Here is an 18,665-nt window from a genome sequence, read left to right on the forward strand (position 1 = left end):
GCTATTACACACCACTAGCTAATATATAACACCCTACCCACACTCACTAGACTATATATACAAACCTATACACACTCACTAGACTTTATATACACACCCTATACACACTCACTAGACTTATATACACACCCTATAACACTCACTAGACTATATATACAAACCATATACACACTCACTAACTATATATACGACCATACACACTCACGATATAATCACCCGATCACCTATGACTATATATACAACACCATATAACACACTCACTAGACTTATATATACACACCCAACTCACTAGACTATATATACAACACCCTATACACCCTCACTAGAGCATATATATACCACACCGCTAGTACACACTCTACAGATCTTTTCATATTATTAGTCTAACACATGAGCCCTATGTGACGATAGCGTGCACGTTAGTACTGTTGATATACCCATAAACGTCCACCTTCGATGTGTTATACGCTGGTAGTATGATCAGTAACATCATTATAGTTAGTGAGTTGCTAGTAATACTAGAACTTATATGTATAGTTGTATATATCAAGCAGTTCTAGTGAGTGTTGTATAATGGTCCTTCGTCATTATATAGTCCTATGTGAGTGTGTATAGGGTGTGATAATAAACGGCACTCTACGTGGATGTGGCTACTAGAAGCAAGTTATGTAACACAACAACCTCAATATAAAGACCGAGAGCGAATAGGTCTATTGAATGGTGTGCGTAGGGTGTCGAGTATCTACATACTTCAGTCTAGTGAACTAGTTGATATAGCTAACACAGGGTGCTGTCCATTAAACAAGGAATGACTTAGTAAGAGTGATAACAGCTATAGGTGACATCGTACCCCGTATCAAAATAGTCTACTTAGTGGTCAGTGATATAGGTGTGTATCCATGAGTAGTAAGTCGGGCACACACTAGTACTGCTATAGAACGCTACTATTATACTAGGTGAATATCCATGAGTGTATAACACACGGTGGTGTGTATATAATAGTCACTTTAGTACGGTATGATGTATGAAGCATCAAAAGCTGGTGCTGGTGAGTAGGATGAAATTTTATACCAGTAAGGCTCGTGTACTGATATCTGGTCTGAACTAGTCACACCACAATAGATCGTTATAGTGAATGTGCTTAACAACGCCGTATGTTACACGATCTCAAACTAGACATAATATAATAAACCATATACAAAAACTTACTACACGTTAGACCTATTAAAGTGGAGTAGTAAGCTCATAAATACACACTCACTGTAGGACATGTGAATTAAAATACACGTCACCTACGTGCTAGTACATAACGACTCGGACGTTGGTAGCGTTATTAAGTATATTAACGATAACCCACTCTAGTGACAGCACTTGTCATATAGGGGACTATTAGTCATACAATAAAACATCCTCAGTATTGAAAGTGTGTATCAATCACTCGACTAGGAGGATGTTGATGTAACATAACCTATAAACGTTTAGCTAGACACTCATGTAGATCGCTATTATATATCAATTAAGCTGATGTAACACATCTCACATTAGACGTAATACTACTAGAGTGTTACAAAGCCTATAGTACGAGCGCTCGTGTAATGACTATACATAGTCACTTAAAGCTGAATGATAGCTGTAACACTCACTTAGAACTAGGTAGCATGTAGCAAAGTTCCTCATAGTAGGAAGTAACTGTATAGCAGCTGAAGTGAGTATACTATTATAAACAAACCATGATACTACACACTAAAGAAGTTGAAGGGTGGATGATCTATATAAATAAACAGAACCAGTGATCACACGCATCGTGATATATGGTAGTGTATATATAGTCTAGTGAGTGAGATCGTATATGGCAACGATAACTCAGTAAATATACCGTTGCAGACGTGAGGGCTGTGGTATATACATAGGCGATAGTAAGTCGGACTCACCCTATATACACAGTCTCACTACGTAGTAATGATGAATTACGTATGAGACCGATAATGAGCGACTGGCTCATTCACACTAGACATATCATATGATGAGTGATGATATAGCGCGAATGTATATCAGCTACTCACTAACTATAGCTATACTAAACCATAACACACTCACATCACCACACTGAGCAATTGCTGCTCCGCCGAGGCGAAACCCATCACGACTCAAAAGTATAGGTGACGACTAGCACGCAGATCAACGACATACCAAATCTACAGCATCCAGCTACATACACATTAACACACACTCTCTTCACACACACTTTTTACACTCATCCATTTGCTGCTGCACTACTTCTGTTCTTTAATTTTAGTCATTATGATAATCCTACGATGCTTAGTCACTTTAACCTCTGCCGTCATGTACACATATCTACCTCAAATAACCTTCGATCCTTGTGCACATTGATTCTGGTACTGGCCACATTGTGTTACTATTTTTATTTTTAAACGTTGCATTGTTGGGAAGGGCTTTAAAATAACAGACAACGCATGCCAGGACTGGTAGAACCGCTCTAACCAGTCCTGTCATTCACGCTATTGCTCGACACAATGTCGAATGTGCATGTGATATCAATCAACGACCTGCTCCAACTACTCATGATCGTGAGATCTATGAGAGATATGAGAGCCAGGGCGTCCATCCGAAGTGGCATAGTATCATTATGGCGACACGTAAAGGAGGAGAAGAACCGCTAGCAATTTGGGGGCAGCACATCATGCCAGAGTCTGAGTAGACTGTTGCAACTCAATGTCCCGTACAAATAGGGGGGGAGAGTGTGATGAGGGCGAGTGAGAGAGAGGCTGAGAGGGGGAGAAGGGAGGGGTTTGGAGAGGGAGGGCGGTTGGAGTGGAAACGGCCGAGTCTGTGTGCGTGGAGGCATCGTGCATGTCATGAGTGTCTTAACAATGTGGCAGGCGATTGCGGTGGCCAGCTCAGATGACATGACTGATGTGTATGACTATGATGGTCCTCTACACATCAGATCTTGATCCAGCAGATTTGAGCTGCACGCAGCTCATTGGGGATTACGTACGGAACTCCCTGCTCTATACTAGGTGTACTATCTTCTTCGGTATAGATCCTTTGAACTAACTCTTGGAAACGTGTTACGGAATATGTTGTATGACGAAGGTGGTAGAGGTATGAACCTTGTTGGAGGTTGTGTGTGGTTGTATGAACATGTCCTGCCTCTTTTAACCAGGAGGGACAATTAAGAACAAATTCTTATTTACAAGAATACAGAGTGCGGCAAGGACGACACGAGCCCACCGAGAAAGGTTTCGCGAGAGCTGCAGAGACAATCGTGAACAATCACGTACAATGTGGCAGCGGATTCGCACTTGAGACCTCCGATACGGTCTACTGAGGTGTGTGCAGCGCGCACTCTACAGCCAGGCAATCTAGCATCCTCCACCCTCGCTGAGCCGTCTGTCGCGAGAGTACACGCACAAGCGTTCTAACTATTATAAACACAGCGCTGTAGCCATCATACGTCGCGCGAGGCCTCTCGCAGGTCCCTTAGGGAGCCCAATAGCGCGGTGGCACCATACTATCGCCTCAGCTGAGAATCGTGTTAGGCGTGAGTTGTTGGCGAGTGTAAGGAGCGCGTTCATGTGTAAAGTAAATGATTTTGTGTCTATGACTCGTATTCACTATCATCGCATTAAATATAACTGATACAAGATAATCGCACATAGTCTAGGAATAGATTACCTAAGAGCATCACAATATCATGCAAGCTGTTCAGATGAGAAGAAGGAGAACATGAGAGAGGATATCTACATCTAACCAAAATCAGTATTATTTGCAAATTACATAGCTCATGTAGAGAGCATTTGCGAACAAGGAGTCCACATTCAGTGAAATGTGCCACCGTGAGATGTGTGAGTCCGTAGGCATCCGATGAGTTGGATGCGAGAGCTTGTGAGAGAATCGATGTGAGTTATATGTGAGGATGAGGAGACAGAGAGAGAGGGAGGGGGAGGGTGAGGCTGCAGCACTCAAAAAGCGCGTTGCGCTACTCGACTAGTGTTATTGGAGATGCGACCGGGCACAGGAGAGTGATCGGACTTGGCATTGCCGTCAGCCTGGGCTGGGAACCTGAAGCCTGTGAATGTATAAGGACAGCGAGTCGAGGCATTGAGATTTGAGTTCCTACGCCATCACGAAACGACATCTAGATAAGGCCGACAGCATACAGGATGAGTCACACCGCAGACAGCTGCTCTGATACGAACCTAGAACGGGATGAAAGAGTAGTAGGGTACTGGTTCGTCTAACGCTAGCTATTCACACACACACACGTCTCGCTGTTCGAGTCACAGTCCTATCACGGTTCGTGCATCCACCTCTAGCTGTCCCATCACCTGTGCAGATTTTGAGCCTGCTCTTCATAGCCCCACATGTCACCGCATAGCTTAGAGAGTACACCCGAGAATCCATAGACTACATCTCGAGAGCGGAGCGCATATGTAGATCGAGCGTGATCGACATCTTCCCTCACAAACACTCCTTTCCAATCGTCAGATAGCAATCAATGCATCAACAATACATCGTCAGTGTCATAGACAAAGAGTAGACAAATATTGAAACTACTGAGAGAGACGACATGTCGCAATGGCCATCACGTGCTTACGACTAGCAGCATGCAGAGATCATGGGTAGGTGTCTCGACGAGGATCAGCAGAGAGCGGACTTATGAGATCAAGTAATGAAATGCAGTGCATTGTCCGCGACACATCCAGTATCTGACTCTGAACCTAATAGAGATGGTGTACTGTTATCGATCCACACAGATGCGCAGTCAATGTTGAGAGACTGGAAAAGTAGCTTATGAAAAAATAGACAGATTCCAATTATACAAAGGCTCTACTACTCGATTCTTCTCTATACCACACACAAATGAGAAAAACGAACTGATACAGTAGTTGAAGCAATGCTTTAGTTGCTATATTCGAGCATTCCGGAGACGTCAAGCCACTCGACACGGATACTCAAGTCAGGAACAGGAGGTGAGAGAAAGCAGAAGGATGAGAAAAGAGGGAGATAAAAGGGACGGTAGGCAGAGGCAAGTTATCGGCTCTCTGCCATTGTCGAACTGAACATCGAATGAGCGGTGCTTCGGTGCATCAGAGTATGATAGAAGCGTAAGCAACATAAATGTCGGAGCTGTTGCTTATCTCTGTGTGTATGTCGATGGGCAAGTAGACACAGACAAACGCTTACATCAGTCCGCCTGTTGTCACCTAGCTAGTGCCATGTTAGTCGCTCCCCTAGGACTCGATGATCTTCTCTATTATATTGAGAGATGTGAGAAGCACTGGAACTTCGTTGCCTGATGTAACAATTATATGCCTGTATCTAGGGCTTTCACAATGAATTCTACTTTCCGAGACACTTCAGAGGTAAGAACTGTATCCAGATATGCTGTATGTAGTATCGCTTATCGGCTGTGTGATGCTCGTGTGAGTTTGCAGTAAGTGTTCTTAGGTCTCGATAATAGGAGCAGTGTTGTGTGTGATCGTGTGTTGCTATGAGGCATGTGTATGCTGCTAGTGTGTGTCTGTGAGGTGTCAAGAGTGTCGTGCCATCTGTTACGATGTGGGATAGTATGTTACGATGTGCTAGTATGTGCCCCGTAGAGTTGGAAGCATGTCTTGTAGTAAGTGCCTAGTGTAGCAGAACAGTCCGATGGCATAGCACGTCACGTCTGTTGTTTCGGCAGGAACGAAGTTAGGCTGTCTCTAGCAAGGGAGAGAGGAGGGAGGAGGAACACCCCTCTACATTGGTTTCAATCCTTATGTTCTTCATGTTGCCTCAATCACACTGACAACTCCGCCTAAACAGGACACTCCCTATCTTCGCGTCTATGCAGGCCAGATGATCTACGTTCAGACGCGGGAAGTAGCAGGGCTGAGTCAAGGCTGCAGGTGCTCAGCACTATCAGAGAGCGAATGATCAGTATACCGCCCACACTAGCACATACATGGCACTACGCATAGCTAATAACAGTCTCAGCACAACACTAGTGCTGAGTCACTCATCGCGCAATAAACACATGTGTAGTAGGATGGCACACTAGATCCTTGAGAGACATGTTATGATCACTAGGTATGAAAAGTCAGACAGCTAGTTGCTAATGCTATATCAATCCTCAGTTCGTTACGACGCACTACAACTTCTTACTATGCATGTCTCACATCACGTATGAGCGATGTATTACAGGTTCACAACGCATTTGGAAACATTAAGTAAGACTTTCTATCTCCGCTGGGTTGACTCTAATCCGAACAGACCAAGACGCCACCAGCGAGCCAGCTCCGGTGAGCAAAACAGGGCGACGACCACATGCATCCTACAATGGACTCCTCATAGAACAAACCGACTCGACGCGCACTCGGTGAGGAACTCTCAGGCCTCACGTACATGGAGCACGTAGGTAAGAGAGGGATGAACTTGGAGACGCGAGGAGTGGGTGTATGCGAATAGAGTCGCAAGAACTAGATCCAATCCAACTAGCTAGGGCCTCCTGGGAGTTATGTTTTATAGTAGAAAATGCGTGTACAGGCCATATAATGTGATATAACAATACGAGTCCGAAGCATCAAGGAGAGAACGGAGAGAGGTATGAGTGATGACGTGACGATCGGCAACAGAGTAGAATAGGATTGGTGCCTGTACTGTTCAAATTAGGCGTGGGTCGCGTGCACGACACTCACGCGAATAACCAGCGATGATACACACGTATGCACCTACTAGCGAGTACCACTCTAAAATGTCACTACATAGATCTAATACACGAGCACGCAGCCGTACGCGTCGAGACGCTAGTCTAGCGTCTCATACAGTGCATGCAATGTCATCACTAGAGACGAGGCCACAGATGTAGTAGAGTGATGCCCCAGATCTGTAGGTGGGACATAAAACTGGAGCTGGACAGTTAATATTATTAAATATCGCCTATGGATGCCTTGTACAGCTCGGACATAGCTTGTATCCAAAAACTCCTAAAAACCCACACAGGGTCGAAGCTAGGGCCTCATCGGAAAACGATCAACTGCGCCATCTCTCGACAGTCCTTCACAGGAGGAAGACACAGACACAAGGAAATTGCTACATATCTTCCACCTCTTAACAGCACACGCTTAAGTTGCAATGCGATACCATCTCCTTCGCACACATTCAGATCGCAGGCTTCTTCGTAAAGGGCCTCCCTGAGCTATCGATCATTGTGTCTAGAATTTATAGCATCTTCGAGAAACGTGAGCTATATCTGTAAGCACTAATAAGTGGTAAAGCGAAAGCTGATGGCAGAGACTATATCCACACATATATCCTAGCTCGCACTACTAGAGCAGACTAGCAATAACACTACTAACAATCACACGAGTTATAGGGCTTCAACGCATTTATGCCTCCGACACATGCGTACTAGGATGCAGGCACCAATGCAGGTCAAGAGAGTCACTTATATTTTGCACTAGACCGAGTGGTTTTTAGAACCCACAACTTTGCCTACGAGAGAACCCTGTAACACCCCCCTGGTCTCACCCTGTTAGCAGTCTCCATACTCTCCAGGCTACCAGCCATTGTAATCTAACAGTGACAGTAAAACGATCCGTCTAAACGCTAAATGGCGCACACGCCACGACGCAGGAAGCACAGAGGGTGTAAGATATAAAACTGACAATATACACTCTGACTTGCGAAGAAACAGGCTCCAGATATGTAATGCGACTGCAATTAATACAGAAGCGACGCAGCTCAATACACCGACTAACTATTACCGCTACTCCAGAGACGTTCACAATACTCACCATAAGTGAGCTGCTGAACAGGGCAGACTATTGGTACCAAGAATCTTACTATGCACTCACACACGAGGTGGACAAATTGTAACGACACCATATATCACGAATCTGATTGGTTGTATATAGGGTGCGATTGTATCTGAATGAGCCGCGAATAGAGATCAGCATTGATGTGAATGTTTATGTGCAGGTACATGAACATTTGCTTACTGTGCTACAGCTACAGTGATGCTAATGAGACATAGCATGTAAATCTAGAACTACACGCCTTATGCCTTTTTCTCCCTAAATCTATATATCACAAACGGAAGAGCTTTAAAGTGTAATTGTTCCTGTCCTCGTGTTGGAACACGGCATTGCTGAAACGAGGTTTTCCTATTTGCTGCATTACAGCCTGTAACTTTCAATAGATTTTATTTGGATTTCTGTAATGGACACTACAAATAGTACACATTGGTGAAGCTGACATGTTCTTTTTGTATTACTTTCTTCACTCAAACAAAAAAAACAAAAAACCGAATGGTGCGGATGCACACTTTGCTAGCCCTAAATAGGATCTTGTAAAACCAAAATTACCTTCAGAAGTTCACATTCAATTAGTTAAATTAAAGTCCACCTGTGTGCAATCATACAGTGTCAATGATCTGTCACAAAATCTCAGGACAAATTCAGCAAAAAACATCGAACGTCCAACCTCACGCTCTCACTAACGGATTCAACTGTTTAGAGTCTTTCAGCAACTTAACTGTGTACAATATGTTGTATGAATCAGTAAACAAATTCAACATAACTGAGACAAAACTGCACAGAGTCCTCCACAGACATGTGAGCTAACGATTCTACAGTGATGATCAATTGTGTACCGCTGACAAAGAGGCGGTACAATAGATAGCTAACGAGTCAGGAATCTGTAGTGTTGGCGTACCAATGTGCTAATCACATGATATTAGTGTGGTTTCTGTACTGTAGGACCATCCGCAAGTGAGTCAGCGCCTCATCGCACATCTGGACTGCACCAGATTTGAGTTGCTTGCTGTGAGAGGAGATGTTAACACGGTGACAACGGACGTACGCTATGCACCAAGACGAGCACAGAGCTGCAAGGTGTGCTCGTACGAGAGGGACATCAACTGGACGTGTTTTGGAGAGGTCGGCTACGCATCACCCTCTGGAGTCCGAGATATATGACAAGACGCTAGATGCGGAGATAGATGATCTGACTGTGAGCGTCTTCGCCTGGCCATGGCAGCCTAGACAACTAGACACTACTGGGATAGCAGGATAAGCCATCTGATCACAGTAGAGCAGAGCAGGTATGGCTGGTGGCATTGCTACGATAAGCTAAGTATGGGCTCATTGGTGTCAGTATGGCTTAATCCTTCTGCCTAGGACACGCGTACTAATCAAAGTCACAGTGGATTACGGAGATGTACAGTCCCCTGTGTACGTGACCAGCAGTTGAGAGATTCGAGAGCATATTTCAAGATCGACAGCAAAGTACTACACAGATCCGATAGATACTGTGGACAACCATCTCTCACAGCAAACGATCAAATGTACGTGACTACGGAGCACCCTCACACTCGAAGTAGTCGCGCGCTTCCTAGTAGCTACAGGTGTCTCCGCTGCTAGGGACGCCTGGCCATTCCAAATGCTAACTCGACGATACCAATCACGCACAAACCATATACACACTCACTAGACTATATATACAAACCATATACACACTCACTAGACTATACATACAAACCATATACACACTCACTCACACACACTACATTGACTCTCCCACACAAAACCCACACACATAAGACACACACGCAGACCAACACAACACAAACACACATACCTACATACACATTACACACACACTCTCTCACACACACTTTTACACTCATCATTTGCTGCTGCTACTCTGTTCTTTATTTTAGTCTTATTATAATCCTGATGCTTAGTCACTTTACCCTGCCGTCATGTACATATCTACCTCAAATACCTTCGACCTTTGCACATTGATCTGGTACTGGCACATTGTGTTACTATTTTTATTTTTAAACGTTGCATTGTTGGGAAGGGCTTGTAAGAAAGAAAGCATTTCACGGTAAAGTCTACACCAGTCGTATTCAGCGCATGTGACAAATGCAATGTGATTTGATATCAACACTCTCACCTCAATGTARATCTATGAGAAAGGAAGGGTGTCCATGATCTAGTTCTTTCACAGTAAGGGAGAGCTAGCAAGCAGACAATGCAATGTGAAGTGACTGTTGTAGTTATATACTAAGTTATAGGCATGATTATACTGTTGCTATAATAAAGGTTTGTTATAATTGGGCTTTATTTCTGACAGAACCCAGTCTTTCTGTCATCGTCAGTGTCATAGAGTGTTTACAGTGGAGCGATGCGTTAATATCACTAGGGTTGCATAAGGTTCCCCCAAATTTTCCCAGATTTACTGCCCTCCCTTTTGATTCCGAGAATCCGCCAACAGGGATTTCTGGAAATCCTGAAAAWTTTTGGAAAGTTACCAGAATTTTGCAACTAAGTATAACCTTACATTTTTCTTTTACTTTTCTTTTACCAGGCAGGTCAATTAAGAACAAATTCTTATTTACAAAAACGGCCTGGCAAGGGACACAGCAGGAATTCACAGTGCTAACAATCTGAACATTCATTGCCAGGGATTCGCCTTGGGCCCCGTAGGCTCCCGAGTGGTGCAGAGGTCTAAGGCACTGCATCTCAGTGCTAGAGGCGTGCGTCACTACAGACCCTGGTTTAATTCCAGGCTGTATCACAACTGGCCGTGATTGGGAGTCCCATAGGCCGGTGCACAATTGGCCCAGCGTTGTTAGGGTTTGGCTGGGGTAGGCCGTCATTGTAAATAATAATTTGTTCTTAACCGACTTGCCTAGTTAAATAAAGATAAAATAAAAAGCAGTGTTACCAGAGCATCACATCTCCTGTCAGATGAGGAGCTAGCCAGAACAATTTATTGTCCCTCATTTTGCCTCGTTGCCATTGCATTTGCYGCTCAAATACATCAGAATGTAGTTTGATAGTGGTACATTAATTGTTCACTTTATAAATATTGATAATGGAAGGAAAAAAAGGGGGGGGGGGGGTCTGCACCAAACCTTGTTGTATGTTTTATGTTTCACCCCAACACTGATTGGGATATTGTTTCTCTCCAGTCCGGCATTGAGTTTTGCCTACCCTCCGAACCCCGTGGCACTTCAGATGCACCAGCAGCTGCTTGGTCGGCAAACGGGGATGGTGGGTTCTGGGTTCGGCCACAGTCCGCCGCTCATCCACCCCTCCCCGGTCTTCACCACCCAGCGGCCCATCCCTGGCATTCCTCCTCCTGGCCTCACACCCAGAGAGCGCTCTGTCATCTCTAACGACGCCTCACAGGTGAGAGACTCCTCCCTCCTCCACGTCAGAAGCCTCTGCGATTCATCATCACAGGTAAGAGGTAGATAGCACTGCCATGTGCTAGCCACGTGCTAGCCGCGTCCGTGGTAGTCTGAACAGATACAAGGCTTAGAGACAAGTAGAAGCAGGCTTCCCTCCGCGCTCTGGCCTCATGGGAGTTACGGTCCCCTGGATGTGTTATTTTCGACTGGGAACGTCGTTTTTGAACATCGTTTTTTCCCACATGAGAAACAACAAGGGACTTGTTAGCATAGGATCCCACCACTGACACCATTAATCACACAGGAGGAAACAGGGATTAAAATGGGAATGGATGAATTCCACAGTGTCTCTCCATTCCGACTGTATGTGGGGGCTCGCATTTAAAGCTCRCATTTTAGTTTGCTACTTTGTGGCATGTTAATGACACAGATCCACACTCACTGCTGTTTCTAGCTATGAGGTAGTTGGTGGATGAGATCTCTCATTCAAGGTGGAGAACGGACTATGTATGATGTATCTTCTGAATCTATTACAGAATTCTTTCCAGCTCTGAGGAAACTTACCAGAATCATATACTACCTTACCGATTTCATATTTCTAGTCCAAATAGGACAGTTTCACTGTGTCTATGAGCAGGATCTCAGTGGGTCGAGTGTCAAGATGCCCCACTGTTAAAGGGGAAATTACATTCCAGATTCCCCGAAGTTAACATTCTGAGAAGGCCAGTAGCACAGATCCGAGCCAAGGAATCTCTCCTGTTTTTCCAGGCCAGTTCAGCTTTCCTAGTTCATTTATTTTTATTTTCACCTGCCTTGTAACAGGGAACTCCCATTTGGCTCTCAGGCCAGGACCAGTCAGGCCAGAGTCAGGTCTATCAAAGGTGAGGTCAGATAGGGAACTGCTGTATAGAATCATTGGCTTATTCAATGGCCTCGAATTAATAGATAACAGGCTGTACTATGCTACCTTGTAGTAGGATTAACTAGATCCCTTGAACAGTATCATACAGGATGTCGTCATACAACTGCATGTCAATCTTATTTTCTGCTCAACTTTTATGGTCATTCTATCATATAGTATGTTGAATTAAGTTTGAACTAAGTGATTTTATTGTGGTTGTTCCCACAGACCAAACCCACCAGTGAGTCAGCGGTGAGCAGCACGGGGGAACCCATGCACCACAAACGCTCCAAGATCAAACCGGATGAGGAGCTACCCAACTCAGGGGCAGTAAGTTGCCAGGTAAATTTAACTTYGCCAGCATTTATCGTATAGTCCAATGAACAGACATTCTTATCTAGTATTAGAAAAGGGGTATGGTTATGGTATTCAAAGATGAGATCAGAAGACGAGATGGTTTACTGCGTCGGCAGCAATAGAATAGGATGTGGTGCYTGTACTGTTCAATTCTGTTCACACATAGAAAWCACATACACACGTATGCACACRCACRCAYGCACACACATAACCAMACACACAACCATACACGCAACTCAGTCACTCTCTCAGACGCAGAGCTTTGGGGCCAATTATGTGATGTATTGTAAAACGATTTATTTATTTGCCTGTTTCATTCGGCTGCTTGTTCAGGCTGCCGCCTCTGAAACGATAAGCCCCATTGATCTTGGAGGCACCAGAAGGAAATTGTTTTCCTTTTAATCAGATGCTTAAGTGAATGGAAACATTTTTTGAAATTAGATTGCAGGTTTTCTGAAGGGCTCCCTGTGTGCTTGTGTCTGGATTKATGCTTCTAAAAGTGGCTCTGTGCTCATACAATGGAGGCAAGCCTGTGGAGAGATCCACATTCTGTGAATGAAACTCCTCTTCTCTCTGTTCCCCTCCTTCCCACACTCTCCTAACACCATGGCAGGCAGGTACTAGCAGTAGACCGAGGTGGTTTTTACAAACCACAACTTTGCCTAGAGAGAAACCCYTGTACACCCCTGGTCTCCCCTGTTACAGTCTCCAGTACTCTCCAGGCTACCCAGCCATGTAATGCTAACAGTGACAGTAAAATATGTCTAGACTAATGGCGCAAGCTAGAGCAGGAAGAGGGGGTTAGATTCCTGAAATACTCTGCCCCAGACCTGTCGTAGATCAACTGCCAACCCAGAGCAGAGCTTTCAGCACTACATTTCCGCTCCCAGACGTTCTACTCCCTGTGTGCCGAACAGGGCCACATTGGCCAGATTCACTCGATTACACCGGTGGAAAAGTGTAACTAAATCAGTCTGTTGGGTTAGGGGAGGATAGAGTAGGGGGAGAGAACGCTTTGGTTGTGATATGACTTTGTTACTGGTCAAGTGTGTTGTGAACATAGTATGTTAACAGTCTTTTACCTAAGCATAGTATTTTTATTTTTTTAATCGGACCCATATGTTCTGAATTGATATGGGCTTACRTACTGTATATACTGTATTTAATATTCTGCAGATCTCTGCTGGGCCATTGCTGTAACACTGTCAGAGTTGGCTCCTTGCTCTAATTGTGTTGTGGTTTCTGTACTGTAGGACCATCCGGATGGGATGACACTGGTGAAGGAGGAAGGTGACAAGGACGAGAGCAAGCAGGAGCCAGAGGTGGTGTACGAGACCAACTGCCACTGGGAGAGCTGCCACCGGGAGTTTGACACGCAGGAACAGCTAGTGCATGTGAGTACCTACCAGGACACTACTGGGAAATAGCCTTGATTTGCAGGAGGCAGAAACAATATGACTATGGTGTCTGGCTTCCCTCTACCTCTATCAAGTTCATGTTCAAAAGCTTTATGGTCCATTTAGAATGCAGATACTGTGCAGATAACAGCACAATAAATAGGAAACCAGTTTTAGGAGTCTATTTTAGGAGCCCCCAACAAGTAGTTGGGGGCTCCTATAGTTCTCCTGGACGCCTGGCTCCAGCCCTAACACCCTCTCTCTGGTCCAGCAGTCTCTTCTGTATGTCACCATGTTCAGCGTTCAGTACAGAGTGTGCTGCAGCCTACAGGCGTTGAGTAATGCCCCTGCCGGATTCCAGATTGGTTTCGGGGACGATGGTTAATGGGCTCAAAGGCTGCCGAACACGTCGCTGTTGGGCTATGGCGCTAACTGATTTGGCCGGCACCGACTCGACCTACGAGCCCTGCACAATCAGGCCTTAAGCCTTACACTCTTGTGTACTGTATACAAGTCTGTACCGTACTGGCTGTAATATACTCCCCCCTTCTGTCATACAGCTCCTCACACTACCCAGGAGATGGATGACTCTCATCTGGTAGACCCTGAGGGCCTATTCTTAACCCAACTATTAATGATCTTACAGTAATACTGTATCACAAGCACTACGGACGCCACTTACACTGATACTATTACTACGGCTTCTGCTGCTGTCGTTGGACTGGTCTCCCCTTTGACCTGCTGTGTGCTACTTACCACTAGGCCCGCTGTGAGGTGAGATTTTACTTCACACTCATGTTTAATACATGACAGCTGGAGCTGAGCTCACACAGCTCACCATTTCATGTGTGAGCTGTGCCAAGATTTTCCTCTTGTAAGGACAATAAACGTGATTCTGATTCTGATTCTGATCAGCACACATCAGAAAGATCCCCAGCTCTCCACGGCTGTCTATCCCGGCGTCTGACATTGCAATCCGCAGCCGCAGCAGTAACCCCTATCTATAATTGATATCCTCAGCGCGGAATGGGCTGCCTCCCGCGTTTGAAGGGCTCTGCTCAAAGGTTGAGGATCTTGACAACTTCTTGCCCCTGTTTCCAGGGGCAGGGGGAATTTGGCTGGGAGAAGGGGAGGGGCATCATACTGGGAAAGAGATTGTTCACACAAGATATTCTCCATGAAGAAAATAATCAACACATCCGCATTGTCTTTTTCCCTTTACTTTTTTGAATGTTGTATTTGAATTACTMATTTTATATGCCCATGCAGATAKGGGGAGGGACATGCTAATAAAACTATTCGCCTCTATATACCCATGCAGATAGGGGGAGAGACATGCTAATAAAACTATTCGCCTCTAATTCAGTGAGAAAACCCTCTTATCTCCCCACCCCTTCCTCAACCCCCATCCCCCTCAGTAATAGGATAAGTACAGTATTTGGACCACATTGTCTGTTCTCCAACGCCCCTCCCCCCTGTTTTCAACTTGTCATCTTGAATGGAGAAAAAATATAATACTATAATATGCTTCCAGTCTGGCTTTGATTGGTAGTGTTCATGCAACATCATTTTCAGTTCTGATACATTTTATGGATTGTTTTCTATGGATTGTTCATTAGATAGTCTTTGATATTAGTGAGGTAAAAACTTTATAATTAAACTGCTGTTTGAAACAAGTGAGGTAAATTATTAACTATGTGAAGTGTTAAAAAAGTGATGGTTAYGTAGATGAAGACAAAGAAATCCCTTTTTAGTTTTTCGCATGGCCTAATTCTAGAAATAAAAGCCGCTGTGCGCCACCCTCATTGCTTTCTACCTTGTTCAAAAGCGTCTCCCGCCTCGCTCCTGATGCATATTTTTACACTCTACAAACGCGCTCGCACCATGACGCKCTGCGCCGTTCCTTTATCATCCGCGTTTAAGCGCTCTCGGTGCCGCCGATAAGATAAACATCGCATCTACGCAATTTAGCTCACTTATCTGGCCTTCCCAGTCAGCAAAAGCGAGGCGGGTGTCAATTTTCAGTTGATGTATTTATTTMATTAATTTTTCCCTCTCTCTCCATCACTGATTTTAACTCTGCCTCTCTACATCACCCTCCCTCCCTCCCTCCACCCCCTCAACCTCCAGTACCTTTTTTTGGCATCACACTCTCCCTATCTCTTTCATTTTCTCTCCTCTCCGAGGGAGCACTTTTAAAGATAAGGCGTTGGTGCTGGATTATTTCATGTCTCTGTCTGAGATGTTTGGAACTGGGCTGGCTTTGGAGAGATGTTACAAAGACTAAGATGGGGGAATACAGAAAGGGTCTCAAATGGGGTGACCCTGAGATAGGGTGTGTGTGTTTGTGTGTGTTCGTGCGTGTGTGCATATGTGTGTACATATGTGAGTACGTGCACACAATCCACACAGTCAACTTCCACTCCCTCCCACCTTGACACTGTGCTATTCTGGGTCATCTCCTTAGGTGGAGCTGTAATGTCCTTGTTCTAAGGAGATGGAGATTACGTGATGTTAGCGTTAGCTCCCCCAGTATTCAAGCATGCTGTATGGCGGTGTTTGCGGCCTGGGTGCCTCCTCGGTGTTGAGGGGAGATAAAGTTGGGCTCAGTCAGAACGCGGCCCCCTCTCTTGCCTGCTGGCACAGCCCTTTAATTGGTAAAATGCAGAWTATTTTTTGATCAGGAGAAGGATTAGGCACCTTATCTGTCTGGAGTATCTTACTCCAAGATGAAAAGGCTCTGCTGAATTACACATACAAATTCTAGCCCCCTTCTCCACTCCCTCACTCTCTCCCTCCCTCCTTCCCTCCATCTCCCTCGCCTCTTTCCCTCCATCTCCCTCGCCTCTTTTTCCCTCTTTTTTTTTCTCTTTACACAAAGCGCTTCAGCAATTGACATCACAAAAGAGCATATGATTTATTAGGCTCTGTTTGATAAAGCTAAACGGTGTTGCGGGTCCCACAGCTTAGTGAAATTGCCTTGTAAACAGGCCTTCTTTTCATGCACGCCTGCATTCTAATGTATGAGGTGTATATACCAGAAAGTGCTTGATAAGGGGACACTGTAGAGGGATTTTGAAGCCTGGCAAAATTGAGGAAAGTAGCTAAGTATTGATGGGATTCTGTGTATCTGGTGTCACTGTGTTTATGTGCATGTGTGGCTATTATATGTGGGTGTAAATCCATAAAAGTCTAGAGTAATCTGAAAACATTTCCTTTAGTATGTAGTAGCTACACATCCTATACAAATAGTTCACATCAAATTGTGTGTGTTTGTATATCAGTGTGTTATATCAGTGTGTTATACACTGTATAATTGGTATGTCAGTCTATACCTGTAAGCGCATGTGTACTGTAGAGTGTGCGTGTGTTTGCATGCCTGCGTGTGTGTGTGTATGCACTCTGTGCTCATCCCAGCCAGCCTCTGTGTCCCCATCCAGCGCATGTCTCCCTCCGCCCGTCTCCCTACTAAATCCATCTCGGTGGCGTTTTTACAGTATGTTGGCCGATAAGCTGGCAGGGTGAAAATTAATAACCTGCTAACGCGCCGCCGCCACTGCTATCACCACCTGTTTGTCCATTACGCCAACACTGCCTACCCATACGCTCAGCATGGAGATTATTGATTCATTACAAATTGCCATTAGATCATGACMATTAGTGTCGTCTCTAGCTYGGGCCCCTCTCTGTCAGCACGGGGCCCATGCATCACGACCGTCAGCGGGCCCCTGGTCATTTGTATGGGCTGGTGGGAGGGACGAGGGGGGACAGGGGAGCGTGTGCCAACAGCACAGCAACACCGGGGCACTCCTATCACTCAGGAGATATCGAACGGCGCGGCACAGACTGATCGCTTGCCACAGGAATTCCCTCACAGAGGCGGAAGGGGAAAAAGGAGAAGAGGAGCTAGGAGCGGGTTTCCGTGTTGTGATGGGGAAGGGAAGATCAATCTGAGGGAAACGAACATCCAATGCCCTCGATCTTACYTCCCCAATCGTTTCCTCTCTGAATATTTTTTTTTTATCACCAAAATTAAAACGTGTCAAGTTGAATTGAATGGAGGGCCTTTGTCGATACATAAAGTCAATTGGAGACAGAAATGAACGATTGCATTGGCTAATGTATTGATGAGGTTGTGAGAGCAGGGCAGGGCAGGAAAGTGCACTTGGCTGGCGAAGAGATGCCGGTTTTAGTGCACTTCTTTTGTCATAGGGGCAGTGTACGACACCCCTGGCTCCCACTGCATAGGGGGTTAGTTAAGTGCAATTGTTCTGAGACTTGAGGGCCCATGGGGGTCTTTCTCTTGAAGTAAGGTCAGACTTCATAGGATACTGTCTGTTTGGGGGTACATCCCCTCCTCTGATGGGAAGAAAGGGCTGTGACGGTGCCCTGGTCAGGGCCCCACTGGACTAATGTGTTGGGTTACTAACTGGCCAGGGGGAGGGGCTCCTGGCTGGGGATAATTCTGCCGTTGTCTGGGGACCGTCCTGTCTGGAGGTGCACGGCCAGTGACGCACTAGCAGTTCAAACAGGCATGCAGGCACACACACACAGATAGACACACACACTTTTCTCGGGGCGCCAGGTAGCCTCGAGGTTAGAGAGTTGGGCCAGTAACAGAAAGGTTGCTGGTTTGAATACCGGAACAGTTAGGGTAAAAATTGCTCCAGGGGTGCTGTGCAATGGTGACCCTGGCTGTGACCCCACTCCCTGTGGATGTCTCAAGGGGAGTTGGGATATGCAAGAAACACATTTCCACTAACAGGACAAATATAAACCGCCCCCCAAATTATTCTTATTC

General features: G+C 45.3%; 1 protein-coding gene across 3 annotated transcripts in view; it reads left to right on the forward strand.

Annotated features, from left to right (window-relative positions):
* LOC111973216 (transcriptional activator GLI3) overlaps positions 1 to 18,665 on the forward strand; it is a 183,134-nt gene that overhangs the window by 155,015 nt on the left and 9,454 nt on the right. For all 3 annotated transcript variants that reach the window (XM_024000506.1, XM_070446741.1, XM_070446740.1), the window contains exons 8-10: positions 10,988 to 11,207; positions 12,339 to 12,452; positions 13,721 to 13,861. In XM_024000506.1, coding sequence (XP_023856274.1) covers positions 10,988 to 11,207; positions 12,339 to 12,452; positions 13,721 to 13,861 — 475 coding nt within the window. The remainder of the gene's footprint in view (positions 1 to 10,987; positions 11,208 to 12,338; positions 12,453 to 13,720; positions 13,862 to 18,665) is intronic.

Source organism: Salvelinus sp. IW2-2015, linkage group LG14, assembly GCF_002910315.2.
Source record: "Salvelinus sp. IW2-2015 linkage group LG14, ASM291031v2, whole genome shotgun sequence".
Taxonomy (NCBI): Eukaryota; Metazoa; Chordata; class Actinopteri; order Salmoniformes; family Salmonidae; genus Salvelinus; species Salvelinus sp. IW2-2015.